Consider the following 22,444-nt stretch of genomic DNA (forward strand, 5'->3'; position numbering starts at 1 on the left):
CCATTCTCCTCAAACTATTTCAAAAAATTCAAGAAGAAGGAAGACTTCCGAACTTGTTTTATGAATTCAGCATGATTCTAATTCCAAAACCAGAAGCAGACACTACAAAAAAAGAAAACTACAGGCCAATATCCCTGATGAACATAGATGCCAGAATGCTGAACAAAATACTAGCAAATCGGATCCAGCAATACAACAAAAAAATTATCCACCATGACCAAGTGGGATTCATCCCAGGGATGCAAGGCTGGTAAAATATTCACAAATCAATCAACGTGATACACCACATAAGTAAAATAAAGAATAAAAACCACATGATCATATCAATAGATGCCGAAAAATCCTTCGAGAAAATCCAGCGTTCATTTCTGATAAAAACGCTCAGCAATGTGGGAATATAGGGATCATATCTAGACATAATAAAGGCCATATATGAAAGATCTACAGCCAACATCATACTCAATGGGCAAAAACTAAAAGAATTTCCCTTAAGAACAGGAACAAAGCAAGGATGCCCACTTTTGCCACTTTTATTTAACATAGTACGGGAAGTCTTAGTCACAGCAATCAGACATGAAGAAAAAATAAAAGGGATTCAAAATGGACAGGAGGAAGTGAAACTGTCATTATTTGCAAATGACAGGATATTATATGTAGAAAACCCCAAAGACTCCATTAAAAACTACTAGACTTAATAAATGAATTTGGGAAAGTAACAGGATACAAAATAAACATCAAAAAACTGATGGCATTCTTATACACCAATGATGAACTCACAGAAAGAGAAACTAAGAAAACAATCCCATTCACCATTGTGGCAAAAGAAATTAAGGAACATAAGAATTAACTTAACCAAAGAAATACAGCACCTATTCGCAGAAAACTATAGTTCATTGAAAAAAGAAATAGAGGAAGATATAAAAAAGTGGAAGTACATACCCTGTTCATGGATTGGAAGAATTAACATCATTAAAATGTCCATAGTACCCAAAGCAATCTATAGATTCAATGCAATTTCCATCAAAATACAAACGGCATACTTCACAGAATTAGAACAAGTACTTCAAAAGTTCGTATGGAACGAAAAAAGACCTCAAATAGCCATAGCAATCTTGAAAAAGAAGAACAAAGTTGGAGGGATTATATTACCAGATTTCAGGTTAAACTACAAAGCCACTGTAATCAAAACAGCCTGGTACTGGCAGAAGAACAGGCATATAGAGCAGTGGAACAGAACCGAGAACCCGGAAATGGACCCAAGGCAATATGCTCAATTAATATTTGACAAAGGTGGCAAGAGCATACAGTGGAGTAAGGACAGCCTCTTTAATAAATGGTGTTGGGAAAATTGGACAGCTACATGCAAAAAAATTAAACTAGACCATCAACTTACACCCTACACAAGAATAAACTCAAAATGGATAATAGATTTAAATGTTACTCATGAATGTATAAAATTCCTACAAGAAACTGTAGGGAACAAAATTTCAGACATCATATGCAACAGAATTTTCACAGATACATCACCTAAGGCGATAGAAACAAAAGAGAAAATGAACACATGGGACTACATCAAACTCAAATGCTTCTGCATAGCGAAAGATACAATCATCAAAACGGAAAGGCTACCCACTCCATAGGAGAGCATAATTGCCAATGATATATCAGATAAGGGATTAATTTCCAATATATAGAGAGTGCTCATACAACACCACAAAAGGAAGACAAAGAACCCAATTAAAAAAATGGGCAGAGGAACTAAATAGATACCTCTCCAAACAGGACATACAAATGGCGAAGAGACATATGAAGAAATACTCAACATCACTAATCATCAGGGAGAATCAAATTAAAACAACAATGAGGTATCACCTCACACCTGTCAGGATGGCCGCCATCAACAAATCATCAAACAACAAGTGTTGGCGAGGGTGTGGAGAAAAGGGGACTCTAGTACACCGCTGGTGGGAATGCAGACTGGTGCAGCCACTATGGAAAACAATATGGTGTTACCTCAAAAAATTAAAAATTGAACTTCCATTTGACCCAGTGATCTCATTTCTAGGAATATACCCTAAGAAGCCTGAAACAACAATCAGAAAGAATATATGTACCCCCATGTCTGTAGCAGCACTAATTACAATAGCTAAGATCTGGAAACAGCCCAAGTGTCTATCAGTAGACGAATGGATAAAAAAGCTGTGGTACACATACACAATGGAGTACTATGCAGCTGTAAGATAGAAGGATCTCTTATCCTTTGAGAGTACATGGAGGTACCCAGAAAATATCATCCTAAGTGAAACAAGCCAAACAGAGAAAGACAAGTATCATATGATCTCACTTATTTGTGGAATATAATGAACATAACAGTCTGAGGAATGGGTTAGTCCCAGAGACGTGGAAGTGGGGTACAGACTGACAATCCCCAGAAGAGGGGGTGGTGGGGGAGAGATAAACCACAGAACTTATATGCATGAACAATGGACATGGACAACAAAGCTGGGGACAGTGCAGTGAGGGAGGGGGAGGAGGGAATCAGTGGGGAAAAATGAGAAACATGTGTAACAAAAATTAATTAATTAAAAATAACCTCTTGGATGAGAATCAAAAGAAAAAAAAAGAAAAAAAAAAAAAAAAAAAGAATAAACTCTGTGTTTCATGTACCCACAACTGTAAACCTACTTTTGTTTACCCTTGTATATGTGATAAATGTTTGGAATCTGACTTTTTGGTACTTTTTAAAACTGATTGAATTTTTTAAAACGTGATCAATTTTTAGAGCTGTACTGAATAAAATGAAATAAATATAATTCATTTCATCCCTGGCCAGTGTGGCTCAGTTGGTGTGGTATCATGAGAAGTAGTTGGTTCGATTCCTAGTCTGAGCGCATGTCGTTGGTTGCAGGCTCGATCCCCAGTAGGGGGTGTGTAAGAAGCAGCCAAACAATGTTTCTCTTTTTCCCTCTACCTTCCTCTCTCTCTAAAATCAATAAAACCATTTAAAAAAGAAATTTCATATATATATATACACATATATATAATTCATTTCAGTCCCATATACAGGAGGAAGGCATACATTTTGGAGATGAGTGTAAGGAAGAGAGAGAGAGAAGGAAGTGTAGTAAGTTAACATGAGAGATAAGACAATGCTGAAACAAGACTAGGAAATAAAAATTCAGGACTCTCACTTAAATCAGGACATTACCAAGACTTACTAGAGACGATCTTTTAGAGTGATAGGACTTAATTATTTTAATTATTAGCCCAGGTAAATTTTGACTGGCAATTTTTTTTTTCTAAAATTCTTTTCTGACTCATGGTACATAATTTTATTATATATTGTATACTGATGTTTTATGTGTGAAGATCCTATTAATACACTTAGAATTTTGTATATTGAATGAGCTTCAAATGTTCTGTAGACTCCTACTCTATAATTAACTGTGGCGTAAAAAGGAATATACATGGTCATGCAGATAACTTGTTCTTAAGATGCCCTTATCATTAATTGTTACTGGCAGTTAGTCATTTTATAAGATATTAATATTCACAGCATTTAAAATATTACAAGTCTCTAGCTTCAAAATGAGAAAGAGAATAGAGCGTAGACTATTTGGCTCTGCCTACCAAGACATTAGTTGAATTTAATCTGAACACCACATAATTTTGACTTTTGGTATTTTTCAGGCTACTGACAGCTCAGACTAATTTCAAAAGCATCTTACAGTAAGAAGCCACATTAGCCAATCAAATTGTAATTTTGATTTTAAAAGACTTAGTCTTAGAGGTTGTCAAATGCTGATCAACTTCATCTGAACAAAGCAACCATAAAACAAATTAGCAGAGAGATGAAAAAAATTGAATAATATCTGGATAATTGATATTAAGAAATTATTGTTAATTTAGGTGAGATAATGGTATTGTGTCTATGTATTTTTAAACGTCATTGTGTTTTAGAGATATAAATGGGAAGGGGAAAGAATAGGTGTATAAATGAAATAAGGTCAGCCATGTAAAGATAATTGCTGAATCTGAGCAACGCTTACTTATATGGATGTTCTACTTGCTCTACTTTTGTATATGTTTGGACTTTTTTCAGAACAAACAGTTTAAAAATTAGATCAGAATGTTTACTTCTTTTTGTAAAATTTCAAAATACCAGGCTTTTCTAACCTCAAATAATTCTAACCCTTTACACTTTGTCTTTTAAAAGAGGATAATACCAGTAGGAAATCAAGTCTTCATTCCCCACAATGCTATTTATATGCATATACATACCATCGTTTAAAACTTTTATACATAAGCAGCTACTTCGTGACATCTATGAATTTTCATGTTGACCTTATGGGTACAGACCCCACCAGCAGAACCACCAGCAGAGGCAGATCTGAATAAACATAAGACATCTTTATATGCCCCCAGAAGGCTGGGAAAATGCCACAGACTGATTAAAAGTCAAGTAGGGATTTTGCTTACACAGATGGACTGGGTGATATGTGAACAGTGAGGCACCCTAAAAGCTGTTAGTGAGAAGGCAGTACAGCATAATGAAAATTGGAGCATAAGCTCATCATAGATTCATATCTCAATTCAACCAATTATATGATGTGATCTTACTATATGTTAAAGATCTTCAGTTAACTTATACAATCCCACATATAGTAGGGGGTTGTTGGTGATTAAGCAAAATATGTGATGGGTGACAAAGTGTTAACATAGCAGGTCTGATTGTTTAGTCCTTGTATGTCTTCAAGGGAACTTGGAACCATGATTGAGTACTTGCCAACCTCTGGGAATGTGGCATACTAACTTGTCAGGTTTGCTTTGCACACGCATCGGAATTAATGATGTACATCTGATTTCATTCTTGGGGTTCTGAATTTCAGTTGCCATGGCTAGTCATATAGTATGATTTACCTATGTGACCGCTTCTCAATAAAAGCTTCAGACCCAGAGGCTCAAATAGACCTTCCAGGGCAGAGATATTCTGCACATACCCTACTAGTTTGTTGCTAGAGAGAAAGAATGTCATAGGTGACCCAAGATGGGGAAGTACTCAAAAGCATCTGCTTGAGTTCTGTGGATTTCTCCTGATTCATATGTATTTTTCTGTTGCTCTTGATCTGTCTATTTTTGCTCTGATAAACCTTAGCCAAGAGTATAACCTACTATTGAGTCTTTTTTTTTTTTTTTTTTTGTTTTTGTTTTTTTTTTTTATTTTATTTTATGAATTTTTATTTATTTTTTTGTTACAGATATTTTACCTTTTTACCCCATTGGCACCCCCCACCCCACCCCCTCCACCCTGTCCCCGGCTTAGTTGTCCATGCCCATTGGTCATGCATACATGCATATAAGTTCTGTGGTTTATCTCTTCCCACCCCCCCACCCCCCATCCCCTCTTCTGAGGGATGTCAGTCTGTGCCCTACTTCCATGTGTCTGGGTCTACTGTATTCCTCAGACTGTTATGTTCATTATATTCCGTATATAAGTGAGATCATGTGGTATTTGTCTTTTTCTGCTTGGCTTCTTTCACTTAGGATAATACTTTCCAGGTCCCTCCATGTCGTCTCAAAGGATAAGAGATCTTTCTTTCTTACCGCTGCATAGTACTCCATTGTGTATATGTACCACAGCTTTTTGATCCATTCGTCTACTGGTGGACACTTGGGCTGTTTCCAGATCTTAGCTATTGTAAATAGTGCTGCTATGAACATGGGGGTACATATATTCTTCCTGATTGGTGTTTCAGGCTTCTTAGGGTATATTCCCAGCAGTGGGATCACTGGGTCAAATGGAAGTTCAATTTTTAATTTTTTGAGGTAGCACCATATTGTTTTCCATAGCGGCTGCACCAGTCTGCATTCCCACCAGCAGTGTATTAGAGTTCCCTTTTCTCCACACCCTCGCCAACACTTGTTGTTTGATGATTTGTTGATGGCGGCCATTCTGACAGGTGTGAGGTGATACCTCATTGTTGTTTTAATTTGCATCTCTCCGATGATTAGTGATGTTGAGCATTTCTTCATATGTCTCTTGGCCATTTGTATGTCCTGTTTGGAGAGGTGTCTATTCAGCTCCTCTGCCCATTTTTTAATTGGGTTCTTTGTCTTCCTTTTGTGGAGTTGTGTGAGCTCTCTGTATATATTGGAAATTAACCCCTTATCTGATACATCATTGGCAATGATGTTCTCCCATACAGTGGGTTGCCTTTCCATTTTGATGATCGTTTCTTTTGCTGTGCAGAAGCTTTTTAGTTTGATGTAGTCCCATGTGTTCATTTTCTCCTTTATTTCTGTTGCCTTAGGTGATGTATCAGTGAAAATTCTGCTCCGTATGATGTCCGAAATTTTGTTGCCTACATTTTCTTCTAGAATTTTTATGGATTCACGGGTCACATTTAAGTCTTTTATCCATTTTGAGTTTATTTTTGTGTATGGTGTAAGTTGATGGTCGAGTTTCATTTTTTTGCATGTAGCTGTCCAATTTTCCCAACACCATTTATTAAAGAGGCTGTCTTTACTCCACTGTATGCTCTTGCCACCTTTGTCAAATATTAATTGAGCGTATTGCCTTGGGTCCATTTCTGGGTTTTCAGTTCTGTTCCACTGGTCTATATGCCTGTTCTTGTGCCAGTACCAGGCTGTTTTGGTTACAGTCGCTTTGTAGTATAACCTGATATCTGGTAATGTGATCCCTCCAACTTTGTTCTTCTTTTTCAAGATTGCTGTGGCTATTCGGGGTCTTTTTTGGTTCCATATGAACTTTTGAAGTATTTGTTCTAGTTCTATGAAATATGTCGTTGGTATTTTGATGGGGATTGCATTGAATCTATAGATTGCTTTGGGTAGTATGGACATTTTAATTATGTTAATTCTTCCAATCCATGAACAGGGTATGTTCTTCCACTTTTTTATATCTTCCTCTATTTCTTTTTTCAATGACCTGTAGTTTTCTGCAAATAGGTCCTTTACTTCTTTGGTTAAGTTTATTCCTAGGTATCGTAATTTTTTTGGAGCGATGGTAAATGGGATTGTTTTTTCAGTTTCTCTTTCTGTGAGTTCATCATTGATGTACAAGAATGCCGTCGATTTCTTGACGTTAATTTTGTATCCTGCTACTTTGCCAAATTCATTTATTAAGTCTAATAGATTTTTGATGGAGTCTTTAGGGTTTTCTATGTACAATATCATGTCATCTGCAAATAATGACAGTTTCACTTCCTCCTTTCCAATTTGGATCCCTTTTATTTTTTCTTCATGTCTGATTGCTGTGGCTAAGACTTCCAGTACAATGTTAAACAAGAGTGGCGAAAGTGGACATCCCTGTCTTGTTCCTGTTCTTAATGGAAATGTTTTTAGTTTCTGTCCATTGAGTATGATGTTGGCTGTAGGTCTTTCATATATGGCCTTTATTATGTCGAGATATGATCCCTCTATTCCTACATTGCTGAGCGTTTTTATCAGAAATGGATGCTGGATTTTGTCGAATGCTTTTTCAGCATCTATTGATATGATCATGTGGTTTTTATTCTTCATTTTGTTTATGTGGTGTATCACGTTTATTGATTTGCGAATATTGTACCAGCCTTGCATCCCTGGAATGAATCCCACTTGGTCATGGTGAATAATTTTTTTGATGTATTTCTGGATCCGATTTGCTAGTATTTTGTTCAGGATTTTGGCATCTATGTTCATCAGGGATATTGGCCTGTAGTTTTCTTTCTTCGTAGTGTCTTTTTCTAGTTTTGGAATTAGAATTATGCTGGCCTCATAGAACGTGTTTGGAAGTCTTCCTTCTTCTTGAATTTTTTGAAATAGTTTGAGGAGAATGGGTGTTAGTTCTTTTTTGAATGTTCGGTAAAACTCCCCCGTGAAACCATCTGGGCCTGGGCTTTTGTTTGCTGGGAGAGTCTTGATTACCTCTTCAATTTCCTTAGTTGTTATTGGTCTGTTCAAGTTTTCTATCTCTTCCGGGAATAGTTTTGGGAGACTGTGTGTTTCTAGAAATTTGTCCATTTCGCTGAGATTGTCGAATTTGTTGCCATATAGTTGTTCATAGTAGTTGTTAACGATCTTTTGTATTTCCGTGGTGTTGGTTGTTACTTCTCCTCTTTCATTTCTGATTTTGTGTATTTGGGTTCTCTCTCTTTGTTTCTTGGTGAGTCTAGCTAAGGGTCCATCAATCTTGTTTATCTTTTCGAAAAACCAGCTCTTTGTTTCATTGATCCTTTGAATTGTTTTTTTGGTCTCTATGTCATTTATTTCGCTCTGATCTTTACTATTTCCTTCCTTCTACTTGCTCTGGGGTTTTCTTTTTGTTTGCTTTCTAATTCTTTAAGTTGTGAGGTTAGACAGTCAATTAGAAATTTTTCTTGTTTTTTGAGGTAGGCCTGTAGTGCTATGAACTTCCCTCTCAGAACTGCTTTCGCTGCATCCCATAGATTTTGTGTTGTTGTGTGTTCATTTTCATTGGTTTCCAGGAAGTTTTTGATTTCTTCCTTGATCTCCTCGGTGACCCATTCATTGTTTAATAACATGCTATTTAGCCTCCATGTGTTGAAATGTCTTTGCATGTTCTTGTTGCAGTTGATTTCTAGTTTCATGCCATTGTGATCTGAGAAGATGCTTGATATGGTTTCAATCTTCTTGAACTTGTAGAGATTTAGTTTGTGTCCTATCATGTGGTCTATCTTTGAGAATGTCCCATGTGCACTTGAGAAGAATGTGTATTCTGTAGTTTTGGGGTGTAATTCTCTGTAGATATCTATTAAATCCATTTGGTCTAGTGCTTCATTTAGAGTCTCTGTTTCCTTGCTAATTTTTTGCCTAGAGGATCTATCCAGTGCTGTCAACGGGGTGTTGAAGTCCCCAGCTATGATTGTATTGTTGTCGATTTCTCCTTGGAAGTTCTCCAGAAGATTTTTAATATATTTTGGTGCTCCTGTATTGGGTGCATATATGTTTATCAAGGTTATATCTTCCTGTTGGATAGATCCTTTCAATATTATGTAGTGGCCGTTTTTGTCTCTAGTTATGGTCTTCATTTTGAAATCTATTTTATCAGATATGAGAATTGCTACCCCAGCTTTTTTTTGCTTTCCATTTGCTTGGAAAATTTTTTTCCATCCCTTCACTTTCAACCTATGTGAGTCTTTTGTTGAGAGATGGGTCTCTTGTAAACAACATATAGATGAGTCATGCTTTCTTATCCAATCAGCTACTCTGTGTCTCTTTATGGGAGCATTCAGTCCATTTACGTTTAAGGTGATTATTGATATGTACTTATTTATTGCCATTTTTGTTTAGTGTGGTTCTATTTTTGTTCCCATTTCTACTGCTAATTACAGCAGTCCTTTTAACATTTCTTGCAGTGCTGGTTTGGTGCTAATGTATTCCCTTAGCTTTTTTTTGTCTGGGAAGCTCTTTATTTGATCTTCTATTTTGAATGATAGCCTTGCTGGGTAGAGTAGTCTTGGATTCAGATTCTTGTTTTTCATGACTTTGATTACTTCATGCCATTCCCTTCTGGCCTGTAGTGTTTCTTGTGAGAAGTCAGCTGAGAGCCTTATGGGGTTCCCTTTGTAGGTAACCTGTTGCTTATCTCTTGCTGCTTTTAGGATTCTCTCTTTGTCTTTAATTTGTGGCATTTTAATTACTATGTGTCTTGGTGTGGGCCTGTTTGGGTTCTTCTTACTTGGGACTCTCTGTGCTTCTTGAACTTGAATGCCTTCTTCCTTCACCAAATTAGGGAAGTTTTCTCTCACTATTTTTTTGAATATATTCTCTATCCCTTGCTCCTTTTCTTCTTCTTCGGGGACTCCTATGATGCGAATATTATTACGTTTCCAGTTGTCCCATAGTTCTCTTAAGCTGTCTTCCTGTTTTTTAATAGTTTTTTCCTTTTGTTTTTCTGATTGGTTGATTTTTTCTACCCTGTCTTCTAATTCGCTGATCCGGTCCTCAGCTTCCCCTACTCTGCTTTTTAAACCTTCCAATGTGTTTTTCATTTCGGATATGTCATTTTTTATCTCTTCTTGTTGGTTTTTAATTTCCATTTGGCTTATTTTCAGTGTCTCTATGTCCTTACTCATGCTGTTCAGCTTCCTCAAGATCATGGCTCTGAATTCTAGCTCTGTTAACATGCCTAATTGCTCCACATTGATCTCATCTTCGGTGGAGGTGGTTTGCTCTTTCATTTGGCTTCTGTTTCTGTGTTTCACCATTTTAGCTATCACTCTGGGCTTTGGAGCCTGTCAAGTTCTCCCTGTGGGTGTTGGTGTTCTGCTGTTTGTGGCTCCCTCTCCTGTGTTTAGATGAGCGAGGGAGGACCCGCGTTGAACACCACTGTCAAGTCTTACTTTCCTGGTTAAAGTTGCCAGCCCAGGAAACGTACTGTTATCCTCTAGCTTTTTGCCTGGAAGCTAGCAGTCTAGGTTAATTGATGAGTTTTGGGTTGTCAGTTGATTGAAAAACTCCCTCTGGTGCTCAGCCAAGGGGCTTTCACGAGGGTGGGGCAGATGCTGGTCCTTAGTGAGCCTCAATTAACACTTCAATGGCCCACAGGGTGGGGTTGGATCTCCGAGGGAGGGGCTGCTGCCTCTCTCAGAGCCCTGGGAAGAAGCAATGTGGCCACCGTCCTGAGTGGCTGCACTCAGCCAAAGCTCCGAGAGCCCTCCAAACCCCGAGTGTCCCGACACAGTTCCAGTCCAGTCTGCCCTCCCTCTGCCGGAGCCCAAGGTGAGTGGCTGTGGCTGTTTTAGCCTCAGTCCCGGCTGCGCTGTGGGGCCGCCTGGGAGTGTAACCCGCGGGCGCCGCTTATAGCTAAGGCCGCTGCCGAGCTGCCGACCGTGCGCTCCCAGCCCCGTCTCGCGCCTTCGCAAGCCTACCGGGATGGAGTCAGTGTCCCTCGTTGTATGGTCCTCGCAAGCTGCTTTTCTGTTGGTTTTTCCCGTCGATTTGTCTGTGTTATAGTTGTAATTCCAGTTTGGTTCTGGGAGACGGTCTGTGTAGCTCCGTTCACTCCGCCGCCATTTTTTCAGTCTACTATTGAGTCTTGTAAATCCTTTCAGTGAATCAGAAAACTTGATTGCAGCCTTCAGATACACAAACATCGAGTTACTTGTATAATGCCTGGCAAATAGTTCACATCCAATACAAGTTAACTACTTGCATTTAACTTATGCCTGCTAGCTGTTATAGGGGACTAATTTTACTGTACTAGAATATAGGCTGGGATTATAGGATTTTGCCTGATTTTCTCAACTATGCCCTTGGAAGAAGACAAGAATAACATCTTTTCAGTAGGGAAGTTAAAGGATATAACTCCAAGATTCTCCCCTGTCCACCCACCCCTGCCCACTCAGAGTGAGGAGGTACCATGTAGGGAAAATGGGTAGACATCAGACCTCCAATTGGGACCTTTTGAGAATGCACAGCAGGAAAAACTCTTTTACCATTTTGAAAGGTAACAAAAATAATTAAAAGTCTTGTTGAGAGTTATAAAGACTGGAACATTTAGACTGGTATCATGGAGCCTCAGGTATGTGCACTGGAGGCTGAAGTCTCATTTTAGATAGCAGTCACAGGAGGCAGTGGTGTTACATATAGCTATCAGGAGTTTCCCTAACTCAACCAGAACCAAGCTCACACAGCCATTTTTGCTAAGCACTGAGCACTACAGAAAGACAAGCTTGAACTGTAAGGACTGCATATAAACATTAAAAAATAAACTTGGTTGAGTTGGAATTTTGAGGGCAAATCCAAGGGAAGGAGGAGTCCAAGGTACTTATTTTGCAATTTCTTTCTAGGTTTGTGTATGTGTGTATGTTTGTGGTTCCCATCTAAGTGACAAGATCTAAATAAGGTACATCAAAAGAGTCTTCTGCCTCTAAAATGCAATAATAATTACAATGAAGTCATTTGTTATGCCAGGCATTTAATTAATATTTTTCCAATAAATTGCCTCCAAGATGGACAGGACTAATCTCAATAGTGATCACCAGGTGGATTTTCCCTTTTTAGTATATCTTTAAGAATGGCGAGCATAAAAAAGTTGGTATAGATTTAATTCTTCACAGGTGTTTTTTTTTAAATTGAGCCCTTAATAACTTGGGGTGTTATTAAGAATGACTTTATCAAGGTTTATGTTGCAAAAAAAATGGTTATTTCCCTCTCATTCTCGTCATCACTGTCATATGTCATCATATCACTGTCACTCACATTGCCATAGAATGCATTGTCTCTGGAATCTACCTTATTAAAGGACTTAGAAAAAGGCTTCACTTCACATGGAAAAGATAGGTTTTGAGCTTTTGTACTCTTGACCTCAGAAATACCATTGACCCAAGACTCAGAAGTAGTTCTGCAAACAAGGCAATTTTCTTTATAGTATGGACAAGAGTTGACTAATGGAGACATAAATAACATATCTGCCCTACCAGTACTAACTGATCTTTTTAGATTATGATGTCCGGAGGACTTGGTCAATTGCTGTAAACTGGATGAATTTGGTAGCAAAATTTTATTTTGTGGACAGGTTGGATAAAGTGGTTCAGTTGGTCCAAGTGAGTATTGTAAACTGGCTGACGAAGGTGGCCTTACTGCCCTATTTGGATTGAACAAACAATCTTGACTGCCTAGCTTATGGTCATAAGATAGTTTATGTTACTTATCTATACTGTGTTTTCTATAAGACTTTCCTAGGTGAGATGACCTGAACATACTTTTTGAGCTTGATGGTTTGATATACTTTTCTGCACTAGTTGGTATAGAGAACTCTTCTGAACTCAAGGACCTGATTACATTTTCTGAACTGGATGATATGGATGACTTCTCTGGACTTAAGACTCAGATAAGTGGTCTATAGCAAATAGCATGAGTTGTTTATCTGGAATACATAGGTTGGCTGTCTCGTATGTACTGAATGATATTTTGGATGACCTGGATGACTTAGTAGCTACACGTTCCTTGACCCTGAAAATATAAAAAATTTGTAGTATGACAATGACAACAAAAGAACATTATTGCTATCACCAGAAAATATAGGTTATTGTCAGTTTAGACTTTTGGTCTTTTTTTTTTTTTTTGCTCTAGTAGGAGTGTGGTGAAAGTCATTACTCAGGTTACAGATAAGAACTCATTGAATTCATGCTGTTTCTTTTTTCAGAGTATTTTACTGTTTCAACCACATTAGATAACTATATAGTCTACATATGGAATAATACAAAATTGTTTTAAATCTACTGTTGAGAAAGAATTTCATTTATTCCAGAAATTAAACTTTTTATTTAAAAAAGTCACAAATTGATACAGAACTGATATATGAATATCACAGCTTGTCACAGTAAAAAAATAAACTTTTTAGATGAAAGTCTTGGTTTCCTGTTATAGTTATCTATTCATGCATATTTATATTCACAACATTACTCTAAAACTAAAGGAAGAAAGCATTTGTATACTCTAGTCATTAGTTCTTGTATTGGGAAATATTTAGGGAATCATTATATTAGGGCCAGTCTGATCCTCCTATATGAAAGGCAGGGATTTGAGATAATGAGAACAGTGAATAATTTGTCATGTTAATACATCTTAAAATGGTACATTATCCAAAATGTTTCATTGTCTTTGGAATGCAAGCACAATTCCGTCTCTCTCCCCTTTTTCATTCTCCCTGTCTTCTTCAGATAGTCATGCTTTATTTTCCTAGATTCAATTTATAATGAAATTAATAGCCTGGAGCTCAGCTGAATCCTGAAGAGGAGGTAGCTTTGGCTAAAGTTGATAATGTACTTGAGAATATTTAAGAGCTGATATCATTCAAGTGTAAGTATCCACCCACAAGATGTTGGTAGCTCTTTAGAAGTCCAAAGTTAACATTAAGTAACCACCACAACAATGAAACCCCCACTATATGTACACACACACACACACACACATACACACACACCCCTTGCATTCTTAATTCAAGGTGTAAAACTTACATCTTTGCTTTGGGGACATCTTTGTTCAAACAATTATAATGGAGGCAACAAAAAGAGGTACAGATAAAAGCTGTGCTCATAATACCAACTACCATAATGAATAGACATCTTCTGTAATTGTCCATTTTGGCCTGCATTGATTCAAAGTGCTTAGCTCCTGTCCAAAAGATTGTATCACCAGAAAATGATAAGTAACCAAATTTTCTTCTATTTTGATAGTGGTTTGCCACTATAGATGAAAATAAAACCTCTTCATCAATGATTTTTTATTTATTTTTATTTTTTATTTTTTATGAATTTTTATTTATTTTTTTGTTACAGATATTTTAACTTTTTACCCCATTGGCACCCCCCCCCACCCTGTCCCCGGCATAGTTGTCCATGTCCATTGGTCATGCATACATGCATATAGGTTCTGTGGTTTATCTCTTCCCCCCCCCACCCCCCATCCCCTCTTCTGAGGGATGTCAGTCTGTGCCCTTCTTCCATGTGTCTGGGTCTACTGTACTCCTCAGACTGTTATGTTCATTATATTCTGTATATAAGTGATATCATGTGGTATTTGTCTTTTTCTGCTTGGCTTCTTTCACTTAGGATAATACTTTCCAGGTCCCTCCATGTCGTCTCAAAGGATAAGAGATCTTTCTTTCTTACCGCTGCATAGTACTCCATTGTGTATATCTACCACAGCTTTTTGATCCATTCGTCTACTGGTGGACACTTGGGCTGTTTCCAGATCTTAGCTATTGTAAATAGTGCTGCTATGAACATGGGGGTACATATATTCTTCCTGATTGGTGTTTCAGGCTTCTTAGGGTATATTCCCAGCAGTGGGATCACTGGGTCAAATGGAAGTTCAATTTTTAATTTTTTGAGGTAGCACCATATTGTTTTCCATAGCGGCTGCACCAGTCTGCATTCCCACCAGCAGTGTATTAGAGTCCCCTTTTCTCCACACCCTCGCCAACACTTGTTGTTTGATGATTTGTTGATGGCGGCCATTCTGACAGGTGTGAGGTGATACCTCATTGTTGTTTTAATTTGCATCTCTCTGATGATTAGTGATGTTGAGCATTTCTTCATATGTCTCTTGGCCATTCGTATGTCCTGTTTGGAGAGGTGTCTATTCAGCTCCTCTGCCCATTTTTTAATTGGGTTCTTTGTCTTCCTTTTGTGGAGTTGTATGAGCACTATATATATTGGAAATTAACCCCTTATCTGATACATCATTGGCAATGATGTTCTCCCATACAGTGGGTTGCCTTTCCATTTTGATGATTGTTTCTTTTGCTGTGCAGAAGCTTTTGAGTTTGATGTAGTCCCATGTGTTCATTTTCTCCTTTATTTCTGTTGCCTTAGGTGATGTATCAGTGAAAATTCCGCTCCGTATGATGTCCGAAATTTTGTTGCCTACATTTTCTTCTAGAATTTTTATGGATTCACGGGTCACATTTAAGTCTTTTATCCATTTTGAGTTTATTTTTGTGTATGGTGTAAGTTGATGGTCTAGTTTAATTTTTTTGCAAGTAGCTGTCCAATTTTCCCAACACCATTTATTAAAGAGGCTGTCTTTACTCCACTGTATGCTCTTGCCACCTTTGTCAAATATTAATTGAGCGTATTGCCTTGGGTCCATTTCTGGGTTTTCAGTTCTGTTCCACTGGTCTATATGCCTGTTCTTGTGCCAGTACCAGGCTGTTTTGGTTACAGTCGCTTTGTAGTATAACCTGATATCTGGTATTCTGATCCCACCTACTTTGTTCTTCTTTTTCAAGATTGCTGTGGCTATTCGGGGTCTTTTTGGTTCCATATGAACTTTTGAAGTATTTGTTCTAGTTCTATGAAATATGTCGTTGGTATTTTGATGGGGATTGCATTGAATCTATAGATTGCTTTGGGTAGTATGGACATTTTAATTATGTTAATTCTTCCAATCCATGAACAGGGTATGTGCTTCCACTTTTTTATATCTTCCTCTATTTCTTTTTTCAATGACCTGTAGTTTTACTTCTTTGGTTAAGTTTATTCCTAGGTATCGTAATTTTTTTGGAGCGATGGTAAATGGGATTGTTTTTTCAGTTTCTCTTTCTGTGAGTTCATCATTGATGTACAAGAATGCCGTCGATTTCTTGACGTTAATTTTGTATCCTGCTACTTTGCCAAATTCATTTATTAAGTCTAATAGATTTTTGATGGAGTCTTTAGGGTTTTCTATGTATAATATCATGTCATCTGCAAATAATGACAGTTTCACTTCCTTTTTTCCAATTTGGATCCCTTTTATTTTTTCTTCATGTCTGATTGCTGTGGCTAAGACTTCCAGTACAATGTTAAATAAGAGTGGTGAAAGTGGACATCCCTGTCTTGTTCCTGTTCTTAATGGAAATGTTTTTAGTTTCTGTCCATTGAGTATGATGTTGGCTGTAGGTCTTTCATATATGGCCTTTATTATGTCGAGATATGATCCCTCTATTCCTACATTGGTGAGCGTTTTTATCAGAAATGGATGCTGGATTTTGTCGAATGCTTTTTCAGCATCTATTGATATGATCATGTGGTTTTTATTCTTCATTTTGTTTATGTGGTGTATCATGTTTATTGATTTGCGAATATTGTACCAGCCTTGCATCCCTGGAATGAATCCCACTTGGTCATGGTGAATAATTTTTTTGATGTATTTCTGGATCCGATTTGCTAATATTTTGTTCAGGATTTTGGCGTCTATGTTCATCAGGGATATTGGCCTGTAGTTTTCTTTCTTCGTAGTGTCTTTTTCTGGTTTTGGAATTAGAATTATGCTGGCCTCATAGAACGTGTTTGGAAGTCTTCCTTCTTCTTGAATTTGTTGAAATAGTTTCAGGAGAATGGGTGTTAGTTCTTTTTTGAATGTTCGGTAAAACTCCCCCGTGAAGCCATCTTGGCCTGGGCTTTTGTTTGCTGGGAGAGTCTTGATTACTCTTTAATTTCCTTAGTTGTTATTGGTCTGTTCAAGTTTTCTATCTCTTCCGGGTCTAGTTTTGGGAGACTGTGTGTTTCTAGAAATTTGTCCATTTCGCTTAGATTGTCGAATTTGTTGCCATATAGTTGTTCATAGTAGTTGTTAACGATCTTTTGTATTTCCGTGGTGTTGGTTGTTACTTCTCCTCTTTCATTTCTGATTTTGTGTATTTGGGTTCTCTCTCTTTGTTTCTTGGTGAGTCTAGCTAAGGGTCCATCAATCTTGTTTATCTTTTCGAAAAACCTGCTCTTTGTTTCATTGATCCTTTGAATTGTTTTTTTGGTCTCTATGTCATTTATTTCTGCTCTTATCTTTACTATTTCCTTCCTTCTACTTGCTCTGGGGTTTTCTTTTTGTTTGCTTTCTAATTCTTTAAGTTGTGAGGGTAGACAGTCAATTAGAAATTTTTCTTGTTTTTTGAGGTAGGCCTGTAGTGCTATGAACTTCTCTCTCAGAACTGCTTTCGCTGCATCCCATAGATTTTGTGTTGTTGTGTATTCATTTCATTGGTTTCCAGGAAGTTTTTAATTTCTTCCTTGATCTCCTCGGTGACTCATTCATTGTTTAATAACATGCTATTTAGCCTCCATGTGTTGAAATGTCTTTGCATGTTCTTGTTGCAATTGATTTCTAGTTTCATGCCATTGTGATCTGAGAAGATGCTTGATATGATTTCAGTCTTCTTGAACTTGTAGAGATTTAGTTTGTGTCCTATCATGTGGTCTATCTTTGAGAATGTCCCATGTGCACTTGAGAAGAATGTGTATTCTGTAGTTTTGGGGTGTAATTCTCTGTAGATATCTATTAAATCCATTTGGTCTAGTGCTTCATGTAGAGTCTCTGTTTCCTTGCTAATTTTTTTCCTAGAGGATCTATCCAGTGCTGTCAACGGGGTGTTGAAGTCCCCTGCTATGATTGTATTGTTGTCGATTTCTCCTTGCAAGTCCTCCAGAAGATTTTTAATATATTTTGGTGCTCCTATATTGGGAGCATATATGTTTATCAAGGTTATATCTTCCTGTTGGATAGATCCTTTCAATATTATGTAGTGGCCGTCTTTGTCTCTAGTTATGGTCTTCATTTTGAAATCTATTTTATCAGATATGAGAATTGCTACCCCAGCTTTTTTTTGCTTTCCATTTGCTTGGAAATTTTTTTCCCATCCCATCACTTTCAACCTATGTGAGTCTTTTGTTGAGAGGTGTGTCTCTTGTAAACAACATATAGATGAGTCATGCTTTCTTATCCAATCAGCTACTCTGTGTCTCTTTATGGGACCATTCCATCCATTTACGTTTAAGGTGATTATTGATATGTACTTATTTATTGCCATTTTTGTTTAGTGTGGTTCTATTTTTCTTCCCATTTCTACTGCTAATTACAGCAGTCCTTTTAACATTTCTTGCAGTGCTGGTTTGGTGCTAATGTATTCCCTTAGCCTTTTTTTGTCTGGGAAGCTCTTTAGTTGATCTTCTATTTTGAATGATAGCCTTGCTGGGTAGAGTAGTCTTGGATTCAGATTCTTGTTTTTCATGACTTTGATTACTTCATGCCATTCTCTTCTGGCCTGTAGTGTTTCTTGTGAGAAGTCAGCTGAGAGCCTTATGGGGTTCCCTTTGTAGGTGACCTGTTGCTTATCTCTTGCTGCTTTTAGGATTCTCTCTTTGTCTTTAATTTGTGGCATTTTAATTACTATGTGTCTTGGTGTGGGCCTGTTTGGGTTCTTCTTACTTGGGACTCTGTGCTTCTTGAACTTGAATGCCTTCTTCCTTCACCAAATTAGGGAAGTTTTCTCTCACTATTTTTTTGAATATATTCTCTATCCCTTGCTCCTTTTCTTCTTCTTCGGGGACTCCTATGATGTGAATATTATTACGTTTCCAGTTGTCCCATAGTTCTCTTAAACTGTCTTCCTGTTTTTTAATAGTTTTTTCCTTTTGTTTTTCTGATTCGTTGATTTTTTCTACCCTGTCTTCTAATTCACTGATCCGGTCCTCAGCTTCCCCTACTCTGCTTTTTAAACCTTCCAATGTGTTTTTCATTTCTGATATGTCATTTTTTATCTCTTCTTGTTGGTTTTTAATTTCCAATTGGCTTATTTTCAGTTTCTCTATGTCCTTACTCATGCTGTTCAGCTTCCTCAAGATCATGGCTCTGAATTCTAGCTCTGTTAACATGCCTAATTGCTCCACATTGATCTCATCTTCAGTGGAGGTGTCTTGCTCTTTCATTTGGCTTCTGTTTCTGTGTTTCACCGTTTTGGCTATCGCTGTGGGCTTTGGAGCCTCTCAAGTTCTCCCTGTGGGTGTTGGTGTTCTGCTGTTTGTGGCTCCCTCTCCTGTGTTTAGATGAGCGAGGGAGGACCCATGTTGAACACCATTGTCAAGTCTTACTTTCCTGGTTAAAGTTGCCAGCCCAGGAAACGTACTGTTATCCTCTAGCTTTTTGCCTGGAAGCTAGCAGTCTAGGTTAGTTGATGAGTTTTGGGTTGTCAGTTGATTGAAAAACTCCCTCTGGTGCTCAGCCAAGGGGCTTTCAGGAGGGTGGGGCAGATGCTGGTTGTTAGTGAGCCTCAATTAACACTTCAATGGCCCTCAGGGTGGGGTTGGATCTCTGAGTGAGGGGATGCTGCCTCTCCTCAGAGCCCTGGGAAGGAGCAATGTGGCCACCGTCCTAAGTGGCTGCACTCAGCCAAAGCTCTGAGCGCCCTCCAAACCCTGAGTGTTCTGTCACAGCTCCAGTCCAGTCCGCCCTCCCTCTGCCGGAGCCCAAGGTGAGTGGCTGTGGCTGTTTTAGCCTCTGTCCCGGCTGCGCTGTGGGGCCGCCTGGGAGTGTAACCCTAGGGCGCCGCTTACAGCTGAGGCCACTCCCGAGCTGTCGACTGTGTGCTCCCAGCCCCGTCTCGCGCCTTCGCAAGCCTACCGGGATGGAGTCAGTGTCCCTCGTTGTATGGTCCTCGCAAGCTGCTTTTCTGTTGGTTTTTCCCGTCGATTTGTCTGTGTTATAGTTGTAATTCCAGTTTGGTTCTGGGAGATGGTCTTTGTAGCTCCGTTCACTCCGCCACCATTTTTCTGTCTCATCAATGATTTTTTAAAGCATAAATGTTCCAGTGTCATTTCTTACCTATATCACGTCCCCAGTAACAGTTTAGAAGCCAAATCTGAGCGATATCTCTGGCTAATCAGTATAATTACCTGGGTTACTCCTGCATCATGGCTTTCTCACTCTATTACTTAAGGTTTTGAGTGTGTGTACATCACTTGCATGTGTGAATGCACTTGAGTGTTAATGTGTGTGTTTCTATGGTGGGAAAGAAGATGGCACAAGTAAAATCCTTGTTGAAATCTACTATGTGTTAGATAGCATGCCAGATTAATTCACATAGTATTATCTAGTTTTGTTGGTGGAGAAAGGGACTGAAGGGAGACAATATGTCTGTATTCTTTTTTTTTTTTTTTATTTGCTATGTGCCTCTAGTGGGAACGGAACCCGGGACTCTCTGGTCCACAGGCCGATGCTCCAACCGCTGAGCCAAACCGGCCAGGGCATATGTCTATATTCTTTATGCTTCTATTTTGCTTAGATATTTCACACAGAATAAAAACTCTCAGATGTTGTCCTAGAAATTCTTTTTTTAAATATGTTTTTACTGATTTCAGAGATAGAGAGATAGAACATCTATTGGCTGCCTCCTGCATACCCCTTACTGGGGATTGAGCCCACAAATGGGGCAGGTGCACTGACTGGGAATCAACCAGGAACCTCCTGGTGCATAGGGTGGCACTCAACCAACTGAGCCATACTGGCTGGCTGTCCTAGGAATTCTTAAAGACCTACTAATGATAACATTCTAGAAAGATGAGATTTCTTAAACACAACTAGCTTGTCCAATTAGGTGCTTGAATGCATAATATAATCATAATTTGTAGGTTTTAAGGTTAGGTTTATACCTGTAGGAGAAGATCTATCACTTCGGTTTGTATTTAAACAACTATCTGTCCAAATGGACAAAAGTAGGACATAAATAAAAAACTTCATGTCAAGGGCTTTGTTCAAAGGTTTCTTCTACCAAGAAAACTGCTGTATTTAATATAGTTCAGCCTGTTCTAGGGGTTTATGACATTATCATTTTGTGTCATGGTCTGACAACATAATCTCACCATGGGGAAGCATGAGCTTCTGTGTAGCTAAAGTTAAGTGCATTTAATTTTATTCTAGAAAAAATGGGGTACCAGTAAAGAGTTTCTGGCTAGAGAGTAACATAATAAGATGCGCATTTTAGAAAAATCACTCTGGCTGTTGTATGAGGAAGAGATTTAAGGGGCACAAGTGGAAGAAAGTAGCTTCTTACACTGGTCCAGATGATAGAAGATGCTAGCTTGAAGTAGAGGGTAGTGGTAAGAATAGAGAAAAGTCAATGAATTTGAGAAATATTTTGATAGTTGATAGAACTAGATGATGGGTAGGCTATGCGGCATGAGGGGAAGAGAGGTAGCAATTCATTCATTCATTCAACAAAAAAAGTGTCGAGTGTCTATTATGTTACAGGAAGCTTTGTACTAGGAACTGAGCACTCAAATACTCATAGTTTCTGCCGTCCATGAGTTTGAAATCAAGTGGGAGAGACAGATATGTATATCAATAATCACCAGGGAATGTGGGTGTGTAATATCATGCAGGCCGTGATGTCACAGGGAACAGTGCCACAGGAGCACACAAAAAGAGTGTGTATTCAGGGTTGAGGCTCCTGTAAGAGATGACCCTTGAACTAGGGTGGGGTTTCTATTTTTTTAAAATTCTCTATATTGTTGAAAGTATTACAGATGTCCTTCCATTTTCTCTCCATTGATATTGTCCTCACTGCTTTTGCCCCCTGTCTTCATTGCACTAGTGTCTGTGTCCCTTGGTTATGAATATATGCATTTAAGTTCTTTGGTTTATCTCCCCACACACACACTCCCCTTCCTTCTGAGGTTTGTCAGGCTGTGCCCTACTTCCATGTCTCTGGAACTATTTTCTTTTTCAGCTAAAAATGTTCATTATATTCCACAAATACATAAGATCATGTGATACTTGTCTTTCTCTCACTGGCTTATTTCACTCAGCATAATACTCTCCAGTTCCCTCCATGTTGTGTCAAAGGGTAAGACATTTTTCATTCTTAGAGCTCCACAGAATACCATTGCATAAATGTACCACAGCTTTTTATCCACCGATCTACTAAGTGACGCTTCAGCTGTTTCAGCTATCGTAAATAGCGCTGCTACGAACATAGGAGTGCATAAATTCTTTGTGATCGGTGTTTCAAGCTTCTTAGGATATATTCCTAGAAGTGAGATCACTGGGTCAAATGGCAGTTCTATTTTTATTTTTTGAGGAAACACCATATTGTTATCCATAGTGGTTGCACCAGTCTGCATTCCCACCAGAAGCATACTAGAGTCCTCTTTTCTCCAGATCC

General features: G+C 38.3%; 1 protein-coding gene across 1 annotated transcript; it reads right to left on the bottom strand.

Moving 5' to 3' along the window:
* Nucleotides 1-12,147: 12,147 nt before the first annotated feature.
* Nucleotides 12,148-21,021, bottom strand: CUNHXorf66 (chromosome unknown CXorf66 homolog). Its single transcript, XM_036270081.1, is given in 5 exon segments — nucleotides 12,148-12,367; nucleotides 12,674-12,848; nucleotides 12,851-12,978; nucleotides 13,986-14,142; nucleotides 20,934-21,021. Coding segments are annotated over 5 exon segments (768 nt in total).
* Between the last annotated feature and the right edge of the window lie 1,423 nt (nucleotides 21,022-22,444).

Source organism: Molossus molossus, unplaced genomic scaffold (genome assembly GCF_014108415.1).
Source record: "Molossus molossus isolate mMolMol1 unplaced genomic scaffold, mMolMol1.p scaffold_m16_p_2, whole genome shotgun sequence".
Lineage (NCBI taxonomy): Eukaryota > Metazoa > Chordata > Mammalia > Chiroptera > Molossidae > Molossus > Molossus molossus.